Raw genomic sequence first — 13,829 nt, 5'->3', positions numbered from 1 at the left:
AAGGATTATTTGGTGCCTGCTGCACCTCTCTCCTCTCCGAGCATTTGAATTTCATCCAACAGGGAACTAGTACCCCATATTCTCCCTGTACACGTACACAGGCATCTCTCTCTCGGTCCCGACCGTGTTTTGCTACCGAGGGTCTCTCATGGCCTTCTAAATTAGAGACCCCGCATCCACCAACCTCTCGCTATTGCTATCCCTCTCACTAGCTAGCTCTCATCCCTATGCATCTACCACACCTTCTCACCCACAGAACACAAAACCCAATACTACAAGAATCATGCACCACTCATGACCTAATCAGCCAGACACCCGGCCCTCTTGTCAATCCATTTCCCTCCGAAGAAGAAGCTTCCACACCCACACAGATTCATTTCCCACCTTTGCTTCGATCGTAGAGCTAGTAGCCTAGCGCTAGCACCGTGGTTGCAAACTTGCAATGGCAACCGCTGCTGCCCCGGATCTATCTCTCAACATCAGCCCGCCGTCACCAGCCGACATGGCCGGGACTAGCAGCGGCTGCGACGACATGGCCATCTCTGCGGAGACAAGGCTTTGTCTAGGCTTCGACATGGCGACGCGGGACAATGGCCACTGCGACCTCCAGCAGCAGCGTCTGCACCAACCAAGCCAGATCCCAAGATTCAAGAAGAGCTCCGGTGATAGCCAGGCGGGCTCCTCCAAGGAGAGATCTGGGAGCGGCGGCGGCGGCGGCGGGAAGAAGAGCTCGAGGGCACCCCGGATGCGGTGGACGACGGCGCTCCACGCGCACTTCGTGCAGGCCGTGCAGCTCCTTGGCGGCCATGAGAGTACGTTCATCCATATAGAATACTCACTCAATTGTTCGATTTGCTGTTTCGATCGGTTAAGATCTAGAAGGCTTTTGATTAAGCTGGGGCTTGATCACAATCACATGAGCCAATTTGCCTAGCTAGCTACCTCATATATCTAAAACTCAAGTGCTCTTGGTCGATTGGTTGTCTGAATTTCTCACAAAGTCGATTATGCCGATGGAAAAGTGCACAAATCTTATTGTATAATCTCATTACTTGAATGCGAGCATCAGTGCATGACTTCTTTCTGCACAGCATGCATCCTTTTGTTCCCATTTCATTTCTTGGTCGATTCTATTTCCAACAGATCACAAAAGCCTTCTCTGACTAATCAAGATCTTGCTTCCTTGTTTTCCTATTAATTTTGCTTCAGTAAAGTCACCGTGATCTAAGTCTGGCCTTATCTTTGACCACAATATGTTTGTAAAATCGTATGGATTTCAAGTACAACAATTTTACGAAATTAAGCTATATATGTTTTCTATCTTCAAGGAGCAACACCAAAATCAGTCTTGGAGTTGATGAACGTGAAGGATCTCACACTAGCTCATGTCAAGAGCCACCTGCAGGCAAGTAAAACTCGCTCTCTCTCTCTCTCTCTCTCTCTCTCTCTGCACGCACCCATTCTTTTCGTGTTAGTTTCTGAAGATGGAAGAACGAAAAAAAAAGCTCTTTTCTTTACGATTTCAAGCTAGAGATCAGCTCATAAGCATATCTCACTCTCTATTTTCTTATTTGTACTGGTCGCTAGCTGTTGCAAAGTACTTCTTGTCCCTTTCACTCAATCCCTTAAGTCTAATATATACCATTGATTACAGCTTGTTTAATAGCATATTGCAAGAGAAAACCAAATGGCAACACGAGGCCTGGTCTAATCTCTCTTTCCTTTCTTTTCTTCTTTACTTGACTTGATGCAGATGTACAGAACAGTGAAGGGCACTGCCACGGACAGATCATGTGCTGCAGGTAAATTTTTTGGCCTCTAGGTGTATGTTTTCTTCTTTTCAGAGACATTTTTTCTTGCCTGAGTAGATCATTCAGTAAGGTCAAATCACATAATGCTAGATGAATTATTGCATGGGCTATATACGTGGTGTTTTTGCTGTGCATGCATGAGTCCCATAAAGCTGGCACTGAAATTGAGAAGACGTAAAATATATGATGGTGTTTGTGCAAACGCATACTGAATATACATATAGTTCCATGCATACATAGTTCTATGTACTGTATATAGTATATTTTTTATGGGAATATTAGTATATTTTTCTAACTTAATTAAATGGTCGGACATGCATACATGATGTTCTGCAGGCCATGTCCAGATGAGAGATATGGGCTTTCTGAGGACAGGCCGTGAAGTGGATGGCTTCGACGTATTTAACAACATCACGTCCAATACAAGGTTTGTGCATATACTATTTTTTTCACTGCTTCTACTAATAATGTTGAAAACTAAGATGTCGAATGATATGCTTTGTATTATGCCTTTGTCTTCTCGTGTCGTCCCCGAAAGAATCTGCAGCCTCCATTTGTATATGTTCTGTACATATCCATTAATTTAATTAGACGCGTTTTTTATATATATAGATGAATTGCATGGAATGTTGGAGGCATTTGACTAAACTATCTTGATTAGGACGATGCTCTGTCGTCGGTATTTGCTTGCCCCTTGTAGAGTAACACTTGCATATAGGGATTTGTTTGTATCATGCATGCACGTACGGTACTTAATTAGTTCGATGCGAAAGTAAACCTTTTAGAATAGAATAGCACTATAATTTAAAATCCAAAAAAATGGAAGGGAATTTCAGATAATGTAGCCGTTTTTTAGACGTAGCGAAAATCTCATCTTTTGAGTTTTTGAAGTTACAAAAACAAATTACACAAGAATAGGTAGAAACCGGTCCCCAGAAACTTAAAAATTTATAATTATAAATTATTTATGAGCCACACAAAAATCGCAAAATGAGTTAAGATACAAAAGGCGACATTTGATGTTACATAACGTACCATTTTGTACAGAAATTCATCTCGTGATTCTTGCGCCAATTGCAATTGGTCATACTTCCACAGAAGAATTTAAGCGAGTGGATGTCTACAACCACAACATCAGGATTCAAATCCCTCATGGGCACAGATCTTTCAAAAAAACAATTGTAGTTGTACCCCCCACCCCCCACCCCCCACCCCACCCCACCCCCACTGCTTTCTTTTCAAAAAAGGATTTATAAAGCAAGGGCTATCAAAAATTTCAAAACATGAAGTTTCAAAACATGGATTTGTACTAGCACTCAACTACAATCATAAACTCCCTCTATCCACTTTCATCGTCCGGGTACAACTCTTGAGGTTAAAACTTGTTCATTACTTAGAGTAACAATATATAGGTTGTGTGAGCCATAAAAATTATGTAGCTGAATTCGTATTCAAAAAGGCAAAAATAGAAACACATTAGGCATAATCTTAAATCTTTATATGTCATGTAAAATTTTCTCTATATTCCAAGAAGTATAAAAGAAAAGCATGAAACAAATTATCATTATCAGTAATTATAAAAGGATTGTCATTGGGAGGATTTGTAAATAAAAGAGTAATATCGTTTACAGTATCTTCATATATTGTTTATGAAAAAGTTACATATTATTCACCTGCTTACTTTCTAAATATATAGTTGCACACGAGAATTTTTACAAGTGTTTATGACCCAGTAATTATACGATAACTTTCGAGCTATTATCAAATAGTACATTCTTTAGTGAACATACAAACTATATGCCATATATTAGTTTCATATAAGTAGAATTAAGGCTGGTGCCTTGCATGCAGATTTAGTGCTTGCAGTACTGCAGATCAGCCACGTACGTATGCTAATATATGTGGGTTTTTAGATGAAGCGGGTTTTGAATTGCCAGGATGCAATAAAATTTGAATTGACTGAAAACCAAAGGGTTCATATCAACCCTGTCCGCATATGTGAGATTCAAGGGGCATGCATGTACCACACCAAGATAGGTGCCACTTATTTCGTAGGATCAAATTATAATGGTGTAAATTAGTTGTTGAGAAAAGTAGTAAACGCTACCTAGCTTATTATTTTGTCTCCAGATCATAACAATGTAGATAAGTCAAAAAAAAATACTAAAAAAGGTCCATTGAAAAATAAATATGGCCACGCTTAATTGTGCAGGTTACTTTGCTGGTGCTGTAACAAAACATTCAGTCTAAACTAAAAAGGACCTTCCCGTGGGAGATATGAAATCAACTAGAAATTATGCATAATGTTTTTTTGTTGTATATATAAACTTGAAGATCTTAAGCTATATTGAGTGCAAATTTAGCAAAGTATCTGTTAATTTTTCATGTTTGAAAATCTATGTATACTTTCTCTCTTATCTTTCCTTAACCCTTATATATAATTAGAATCTATAAGGAGCGAATGTTTGCTCTCTAACCTCTTGGAGCGATCAGCTCTGATGATGGTCTGATCAGGAATACGTGGCTGCGATTGCGTCGTGTTCTGCGGACAACTTTAGTGGAGTGGGGCAAACTGTAAGCCGCAACTTTAGTTGCGTGAAGGTGGCTACTTTAGTCTGCGACGGTGACAACCTTAGTTCTGTGTGGGTGACAACTTTAGCCTGTCGCGCTGCAAGATTAGGGAGCCAATGTTTGTTCGCCATGTGTTTCCACGCAGTTTTATGGTCAGCATCATTCATGCATGGATCTAAAATATCTGAATACACATCTCAGACGCAGAACAGCAACCGTGGGTCGCTTGCTAGCTAAGGTGACAGTTGTGCATGTCTGGTGCACAGCCATATTGTCCTCGAATGTCCATTCCAAACTCCCACGCATGCGTGCAGAGGCCCTTGGGCTGGAAGCCTCCAATTTAATCACGGATGTTCTTCAAAAAAACAAAAAAACACACAGATGCAGTATGTATGTAGAGCAATATGGATGTAGCACCCAGGGCAATATGCATGCATTGGCCATGCCCATGCATCCATGGGGGACAGGTCCTTAAAGGAAAAGTAACTTCTAGCTAGCAATCTTACCAGACTGTACACCGATCAGAGTACGTACTGCCGCCGGTTGGGGAAGATCGATCATGATGCTTGGCAAGACTTCCCCCCCCCCCCCTACCTCGCAGAACAGGCGCAGATGATGAGAGAGAGGTGTCAGTTTTGTACTGCAAGAGGTAGGTAGCAGCCAGCATCTTCATCTCCATTTCATTTCAGATCTACTCCTACTACTATATCAATTGCAGCCCTGTCTGCGCTGCGCACATCTCAGGGCTGGTCATTTTGCGCCGAGTGCTGGACTGCTGGCCGGACCGGGCATCTTGGCGTAGGACAATTAGAAGAAGACAAGGCAGGGGCAGCAGCAGCAGCTTGCCTCCATCCATCCATCCATCCATCCATCCATGATCCATCCGTTGTTGGCGCTTTGACCGGCTGAGAAAGCCTGCAATATCTAGTGCATGTAGTGTTGTACTACCACAGTCCACAGCACGCACACCCACCCTAGCGCAGCTAGCTTAAATAGAGTACATGTGGTTGAGTGGCGAGCATGGACAAGCCAACTTGACAGCATTGACGCACTAGGCTGCCGGCCGGCTGCACCTGCAATGCACAAGGTAGTAGTATCTGGCTAGGTCTCTTGTGCTCGTAGTGTTTGCCATTTCCATCTGGGCCTTACTCTTGCATGCCTTACTCTTGCATGCATGGCATGCAGGCGGAGTTAATTTCCTGCTGCCTTGTACAGTTGTACGTACATAACTGCTCTACGTACGTACGTGCAGCGTAGTGCTGTTGCCATGCATGCATGCATCGATCTTGGTCCGCTCTCGTGTTTGATGATCTGATGGTTTTAACTGTTTTTGCTGCCTGTTGTATTCATTGTGTCTCCCTGCTTGCCTGCCTGCATATATAGTCCCCACAGGCCCGGCCGGGCCTTCATTATTTGCTCTTCGCCTTCTAACTAATTAGGCTGGCTAGCTAGTAAATACTCCCTCTGTCAAAATAACTAACGTCGATTTCTATAAGAATACATACAAATTCACTTATTTAAAGACGACGGAAGCAATCTTTACTTTACTACGTGTACGTATTGTGCTAGTACTCGATCATCTGAGAGAAATATTATTTGTTCATTACGAGCTGCAGAAGGCAGCCATGGACGTCGCCGCCGGGGGAGCAGCAGGGGAGCGCCTGGTGCCAGCCGCCGCTGGCCCTGTCCCAGGCCCAGGCCCAGCAGCAACGCAACGCTGGGCTGCCGTTGCCTAGCCCCTACCTCATGTCCATTCACCAGTACTTAATCAAACAAAATCAGGTTAATTATATCTCTCTCTCGTTATTCATTTACCTGCTGTGCTGCACTGCATACACTTCTGTCAAACGGCAGAGTTTTTATCTGCTCCGGCAAGCATAAAATTGGCAGCGTACGTCGTCGCATTCTGGATTCTTAATACCATCTGAATTGAGCTTTTTGTTGCAACGGCATGGTCACAGTACATAAACATATATGCAGTTCCTAATTTTTATGGATCTATCCTGGAGTACTGCACATGCATCTAGCACATATACTGATGTTCTGTATAGTGCTCTTGAGTCTGAGAGGCGGCTTAATTATTATGGGAGTAATATTTGCAGGGTTGGGGACAAACAGGATCTCTTTAATGTTCCTGGCACTGGCAGTACATACGTACTGATCGTGCTCATCTTAATTCCTTACAAGCGCCCGTAACCCATCATTGCAGCTACACACGCCACAAATTGCCCTTGGAACTTGTGTTAATTGTTGCACATGCCACATATAAACATTGCCTGATTTCCATATTTATATGCCATAGCGATTTCTTCCAGCTATGGTACCAATGTTCAGCTACATGCATGCATGCATGACAACAACTAGTGAAATTAATCATATAACTATCGCATTGCCAAATCAATAACCCTCTTGTGCATATTTTGTACAGGGATGGAGGGGAAGTGCAGTACAGCGAGATGCAGCATTACTCCCTTGCCAAGGGCAGGAGGACAGAGGACTACAAGGACGTCTGCCCGCGGGTGCAGGCCATGATGAGACGGCCAGGATTAGATCGTCGGCCGCAGGTTTTCCAAAGGGATGGTCGTCGTCGTCTTCTTCGCCGACCTCTACCCCGGCAGCACAGCAAATGAACGGCAGGATTGGCAGCGGCGCAGAGCAAGCATGCATCAGGCAGCAGCAGCAGGCGCCATCAAGGGTGCCAAGCCTGGAGATGAGCCTAGGGAGGCAGGGGTGGCAAAATGGCATGGAGCAGCAGAGGCTGCAGGGACAGCGCAGCGTCGAGTCGACGTCCGCGTCCAAAGAGCTAACCCTACTAAAGTGCTTGTGAAAAATAATAGCTAGTCCCAAGAGTGCAATTAATCCCATGCACGCCCGGCCGGGAGAGAGTAAGAGTTAGAATAAGAAATGCTAGCAGAGTGGAGTAGTTTCTTTTTTTTCCTTAACTGTTTGGTGATCTTGTGCTTTTCAAGGGTGTTTACTTCGTACATTAGTTGATTTTCTTTTGACCATTAGATTAGGTGAAAGATCCAATCCCACGGACACGCGTGTGCATGACGCGTCCTGCTGTCCGACCGAGCTTGATCCTGCGGGCTTGGAGACCAGTCCACTTTTTTACCTCCGTTGCCATCGCGCGGAGGAATGCTGCAATCGATCCCTGAGGCAGCAAAGCGGCCTTGCTCCGGCAGCTACCTGGGCCCGGGAGCGAAGCGGCGCACCAACGGCCCGTGCTAGACGGGCTGTAGCACGGGTCCAGCCCAGTGGACAACACAGGGTGTCAGGGTAAATGATTAAATTGATATGGAGTATTTTAAATTGTTGAATTGATGTTTTTCTCTAGCCTTGGGCCAGGCCTGATTGACATTTTAAAATGTTGAATTGATGTTTTTCCCGAGCCTTGGGCCAGGCCTGGCCAAATCCTGGCATTTTAAAGTTAAAAGTTGGTCTAAAACCGAACCCAGCCGCCCTAGGGTCTGCTCTTTTGGCCAAAGGCTGAAGACAGGTTGCTCTGCTCTGATGGAACTCACTTGATCGTGATTCGTGAAGCAGTTGCCTGGCCATCGAAGTACCAGGGGGTACCACGCGTGTATCCAGTTCAGATGTATACACAGTTAGTTACTTAGAGGAAACCCGATTGTGTAGGTATCAATGTGTTGCAACGAACGACAAGATGCCAAGAGGATGCAAAATTCAAAATTGGAATGAGAACACGGTGCATCTGCGTAAAGGAGAGGTGTGCACTGCTCGAAGTTATGCCTGGCTCCAGAATAAGCTCCATATAAAAAAGACAGTCACTGCCTTGCATCTCTTGCCTTTCAGTTTACAATCCCTTTGATTCTGTGATCTGTGTGAGAGTACAACCAAATGGTGCCCATTAAACCTGAATCTTTAGCCTTCTTTCCAAAAAAAAAAACTCAATCTTTACTTCATGCTTGCTACATATATCAAATATAATATTTATTATACTTGACTGATGAAGCGACTAATTGTACCCACGGAGGCGCTCGACGGAGTCGTTGTTACTCAGATATCACACAATTGAGTAACTGTCAAAATGAATCTTAGTACGGAGTATTTATTAATGTTCAGTGCAGAGCATTGTTCAAAATCTGAACTGGAAAGCTTAAGGACATACTTATATCGAACATGACTAGACACCCAAACAACAGAAGAAATGGATATACTGGCTGCTCACCAGTAATGGACTTCAAAGCTGAACTGCAGCAGAATCCAAATCTGCCTCAAGCAATTCTATGCAACAAGAATTTTTTGTAGAGAATTTAGTAAAACTAGTATAGACAGCACAATACTCGTGCGTTGCTACAACAAAATATGTTTACACAAATTATTACAATATCTATTAGTACTATAGTATTATATAATCCATATTCATTCTCGTATCAGTGCGCCAAATCAACAAATGACGCAAAGAAAAGTCATACAGTCCGAAAATGATGGACTGCCACCACCAATTGAGTCTTTTCTATTATTAATTAATTATTAGTAACAAAGCACTAGGGAATTGGGCGGGGCAAAGTAACAAGAAGGCTGAAGCTTGTTATCATAGCATACAGATGATGGTGGACTTGAGGGCGAGGACCGCTCCACCGCGCACAAGGGCAGCCTCGACCTCTGACAACACCATAGAACACATGTTTTTAAAGTTAATTTTTCTGATTCAGTATCCCTTTTATCTATTTTGCGTGATGAGCCTTATGTTTGTTTCCGCTTTATGTGTGTTGAACCTTGTGTTTGTTGACTCGTATGGATAACTGTCAGAATTCTACGAGAGGTGCTATGTCATGTGTTGTCAATGTGGAAATTTCGAATTTTTTCTATTAAAATGTGCTATTGTATGATTCAATCTGACTCAGGCAACCAAACACGAAATCGGGTTTGCCCCACCCATACAAGTAAACACATAAGTGAATGGGGCGGCCCATCAAAAATTGGTTGGCCCAGTTGGCAGTATTAGAACCGTTAGATTTGTACATGGACACCATTCCTACACTTTCATCTCCATCGCTCGTTCCGAATTTTATAGTACAAATCAGATCCAACAACTGAGCAATCGACTAATCTTTTTAACTAAAAATCAGATGACTTTTTACCGTGCGGAGACATGTGGGGAGTATGATTTTCTTGAGTACCAAACATACCAACCATATACTACCAAGGCACCAACTGTAAATTAAGAAAGACACTGGATATTAATTTCCAACATTTATTAAATTTGTGTAAAATCCATATGACATATGGGTTTTGACATGTGGGCCATATGTGTTGGGACGGGCAAAACCGCTTAAATTGGGTTAAAACATGGTATAATGCAAGATGAAGAGGGTGAAAAGAGGTATATGCATGTCTAAAATGGGGAATTTTTAACACAAGTACAAATAGATGGTAAACATGGATTTTCGTAATTGATGCACATCCAATTGAAAATTTAGTGGTTGACAACATTTCCTCCAGTTTTGTACCTACTTTGATTCCCCTTTCTTGCACTTTGGCAGATATTCTTAATTGGATCGACCGTCTCTCGAAATTAAACAACCTGCCGGGAGCCCGGGAGGCCGGTACACACTATCAAACCTGCATGCATACTCGATCGATGGAGAATATATGCTCGACGACCATGCACTACGATACAAAGTACGAATCGATAGGGCATCACAGTTCGCCAGTCGCTTTCGCACGTGCGACAGAGGCCAAAGAGCCGACGCTCTCGACTCTCTGATTTCATCCCCCATTGTCTTATCAACTCAAGTACTAGTACTACATTAGTATTAGCTACTATTAAGAAAGCGTAGTTATTCCTTTCATGCTGTGTAGCTGGCAAAGTGCCGACCTGGTCGCGGTACGTTTCGCCGGGGGAGAAGTAGCTAGCTAAGCTCGGTGGGTGGGGAGTGGTTAGAGTTGGCCGGAAAAACGGAGGCAATGCACTGTCGACTCACCACTCATGCATGCAGCCCCTGCATGCGTGCGAGCGATGGAGATGGATCTTTCTCGGACCTTTCTCCTCCTCCGCCCCTAGGCCTGTCGCCGTCGCCAATAATCCTTCCCGTCGCTTTCCCGGCCGTGGTTGTTGCGACCTCGAACAGCAGGATCTAGAAGAAGAAGAAGAAGCAGAGCATTGCACAACAAGAGTGCACTTTAATTACTCCACTAAATGCCTTTGTCTTCACTTACACATGTGCACCCCTTGTTAATGATATATATACGGACGGTGTCTTCTTCTTCCATGGATCTTTTGTAGCACTGCCTGCTGAGCTGAGCTGATCAGCTGCTGCTGCGTGCACACACTGTGCAGTCGGTAGCGAGTGCAAGGTCGTAGCTGCCGGAATCGAAGCTTAAGATGGAGGAGGGGCTTCCACCGGGGTTCCGTTTCCACCCGACCGACGAGGAGCTCATCACCTATTACCTCAGCCGCAAGGTCTCCGACTTCGCCTTCTCGACCCGCGCCATTGCCGACGTCGACCTCAACAAGTGCGAGCCATGGGACCTTCCAAGTAAGTCCATCGTATATATAGCATCAGTGTATCTCAGATTCTTAGTTAGAGCTCTGCCATCTGAAAAATTATACAAATCGAAACGATCGAGTTTGATCATTTGGTGTGTGCATAGCTAGCTAGGCTTGCAATGCGCTAATTGTCTTCGCATATTAGTTCTTTCTTCCCATTGCTGGGCATGTACAGCTCATACACTTCGTTCGTGAACAAATTAAACTCTTAAAACAAAGAATTTAAACTGCAGGCAGCGTATTGCTTTACCACCATACTCTCGTTTACTTATGAAACTTTTTCTCCGTTTCTGATCGACGATTTTGGTGAGAATTAATGCCTGGACCTAGCTATAGCTAACTAGCCTTTGCTCTCGTTACGTGCATATATATATGTATTCATGGACGTCACGCTTTTATGTACGTACGCATTGCTCTACAATCTAGACTTACAATAGTTTGTCGTTGGAATTTGGAAGTACTTGACTTAGTCCTCGATCATTGTCATACTCATAGTCCGTTTTTCCCCCTAGAATACACCAAAATTGGTGTATCATCAGGAAGAAAGCTGCCAGGCAGCGATCATCCTACGACCATTACGGCCATACATACGGAGTAGGAGTACATTGCTTGCACACTGATAGATGTAATTTGGCAGGCAAAGCTAGCATGGGCGAGAAAGAATGGTACTTCTTCAGCATGCGCGACCGGAAATATCCTACCGGGATCCGCACGAACCGTGCCACGGAATCCGGCTACTGGAAGACCACCGGCAAGGACAAGGAGATCTTCCACTGCGGCAGGCTGGCCGGGATGAAGAAAACACTGGTCTTCTATGGGGGGAGAGCTCCCAAGGGCGAGAAGACCAGCTGGGTCATGCACGAGTACAGGATCCAGAATAAGTTCCCGTACAAACCCAACAAGGTACACATAAATACACAACTTTCAGAAACGTTATTGCAACTTGACTCGAAATATTTTCACTGGGACCTCTTTTTCCCCTTTGAAAACTAGATATTGTCGTTACTGAAGTCAATTGTTCTGAAATTGTGAAATGTTCTTTTTTGTTCTGGATGGAAGGAGGAATGGGTGGTGTGCAGGGTGTTCAAGAAGAGCCAGATAGTGAAGATGAGGCACCCACAGGACAGCCCGGAGATGGACTCCCCGTGCCACGACACCAACGTCTCCCTCGGCGAGCTTGGGGAGCTGGACGTCTCCTCCATGCTCGGCAGCTTTGCCCCTGGCGCAGCGGCAGCGCACGCTTCCGGCGCCGATAACTTCGGCCACAGGGTCGACATGGGCGCGTACATGAGCTGGCTGGCGGCAGCCGCCGCGAACCAGGGCGCCGCCGCCATGCTCCCCTGGGCGCCGGGGCTGCTCGGCACCGTCTTCGCGGCAAACCCCGCGATGCAGAAGGCGCTGCCGTTCGCCGGGTGCAGCCAGCCGCGAGACGTCGTCGGTGCCGGTGACGCCTTGTTCGGCACCGTGATGCCGAAGGTGGACATGGAATGCGAGCAACACCACCATTCGCAGCTGGAAATAAACGAGTCGACATGGAGAACCTTCTGATCAACTCGTCCATCGCCTATAATAACAAGGAAAAGTACTACGTAACGCAACTGTCATATAACAGGTAGTACAAAATTGTGGTCATCTATGATACATTTTCTAGGCAAGTTATTTCTAGGTTAATTAAAATGGGACAATCCCAAGGACCGAAAGTCAATTATACATATTAAATACACAGAAGTATATATATGTTCGTGGGTCTGTTGATCTGTGTCTCTGTTTTCAATATAAGCTGTACCAAACCTTGTATGCTCTGTGCTCTTTTTATGAAAGGGGAGAAGGCAGTACCGTTTTCACAGAGTTTTTGACGACACCATTACCATAGTTTCAATCAGAGGCGGAGCCAGGAAAAACTTGAAAGGGGGCAAAATGTGTGGCCAAATATATATATTGTGATATGCATAAACCATTTCGGGTCAAAAAATATGCATAAACCAACAAGGCAAGGATCCATACAACCTAAATTATAAGCATTATCCATATTAAAAAATGGTTTATATCAAATTTTGTTTATCCAATCAGCATTAAAATCTCGTTGTCTTGTCAAAAAATATGGTTGATGTCAAAGTTGGTTTTAATATAAGCCGTGCCTCTGCTTCGCTATACAAAGTTGTACCAATCAACATTAAAATAGCAACTGATCTTCCAATTTTACGAGGCCCATAAGGCCCTGATATCAAGTATTTCTTATATCCTCATGGTGATTGGCATTGTAATCTACAATCGTCTTTCTTTTAGATGGATACCGAGTGAGCTTGTCCAAATCAACTAGTTCAGGCATGTTAGAAGTTGTAATTTTTTTATTAGAAAAAATCTGTCCATTAGCTTCCCCTGCTTGCAATGCCAAAAATTGAACATAATTAAACTGGTTTGCTACACTACCTTACTCCAAAGACTCGAGTAGATGTTATTACTAATATTTTACTGTCAAATATGTCCTAATCATCCGATTTATATCTTTACAAAAATTTATGTGAAGGGGATACCTAAATCCTAGTCATACACATCAAGTGATGATACTAAGAGATTGCAGAACTGAGGAAACTGCAGAATATATCCTAATCATACCTCGGGAAGGAAATTGCAGAATTGGGGCAGGCTGCAGCCCGCGGCTATGCTAGGGATTGCTGGCGTCTGTAGCTGTGCAAGCAGGGGGTGAACCAGGTACGAACGGCGGAGCCGTGGAGTGCAGGGCGACCGGCGAGGGCGTGCGGCAGCGATTCGGCCACGGCGATCGATCGCTAGGCGCCGGGCGCCAGCGGCCAGCGGCGAGGGTAGACTGGATGAGGGCGCAGCGAATCAGCGATGCATCGTCGATCGAGCTCTGGCGGTTCGTCCCCTGGTAGAGTGGTAGTATACTAGTATGATCTGCGGGAGAAATA

General features: G+C 44.4%; 2 protein-coding genes across 2 annotated transcripts; both read left to right on the top strand.

The window, feature by feature from the left end:
* Positions 1-50: 50 nt before the first annotated feature.
* Positions 51-7,390, top strand: LOC100834660. Its single transcript, XM_014899392.2, has 6 exons — positions 51-812; positions 1,329-1,405; positions 1,754-1,802; positions 2,148-2,238; positions 5,999-6,164; positions 6,811-7,390. The coding sequence occupies exons 1-6, from the start codon at positions 443-445 to the stop codon at positions 7,207-7,209; spliced, it is 1,152 nt and encodes a 383-aa protein (XP_014754878.1). The 5' UTR covers positions 51-442; the 3' UTR covers positions 7,210-7,390.
* A 3,196-nt stretch (positions 7,391-10,586) lies between these two features.
* Positions 10,587-12,747, top strand: LOC100826107 (protein CUP-SHAPED COTYLEDON 1). The gene is made up of 3 exons (XM_003562221.4): positions 10,587-10,888; positions 11,537-11,802; positions 11,959-12,747. Exons 1-3 carry the CDS (start codon positions 10,735-10,737, stop codon positions 12,445-12,447), a joined length of 909 nt encoding a protein of 302 aa, XP_003562269.1. The 5' UTR covers positions 10,587-10,734; the 3' UTR covers positions 12,448-12,747.
* Positions 12,748-13,829: the final 1,082 nt, after the last annotated feature.

This window comes from Brachypodium distachyon, chromosome 1 (genome assembly GCF_000005505.3).
Source record: "Brachypodium distachyon strain Bd21 chromosome 1, Brachypodium_distachyon_v3.0, whole genome shotgun sequence".
Lineage (NCBI taxonomy): Eukaryota > Viridiplantae > Streptophyta > Magnoliopsida > Poales > Poaceae > Brachypodium > Brachypodium distachyon.
Note: the sequence above shows the minus strand (reverse complement) of the source record. Positions and strands in the feature narration are given on the sequence as shown.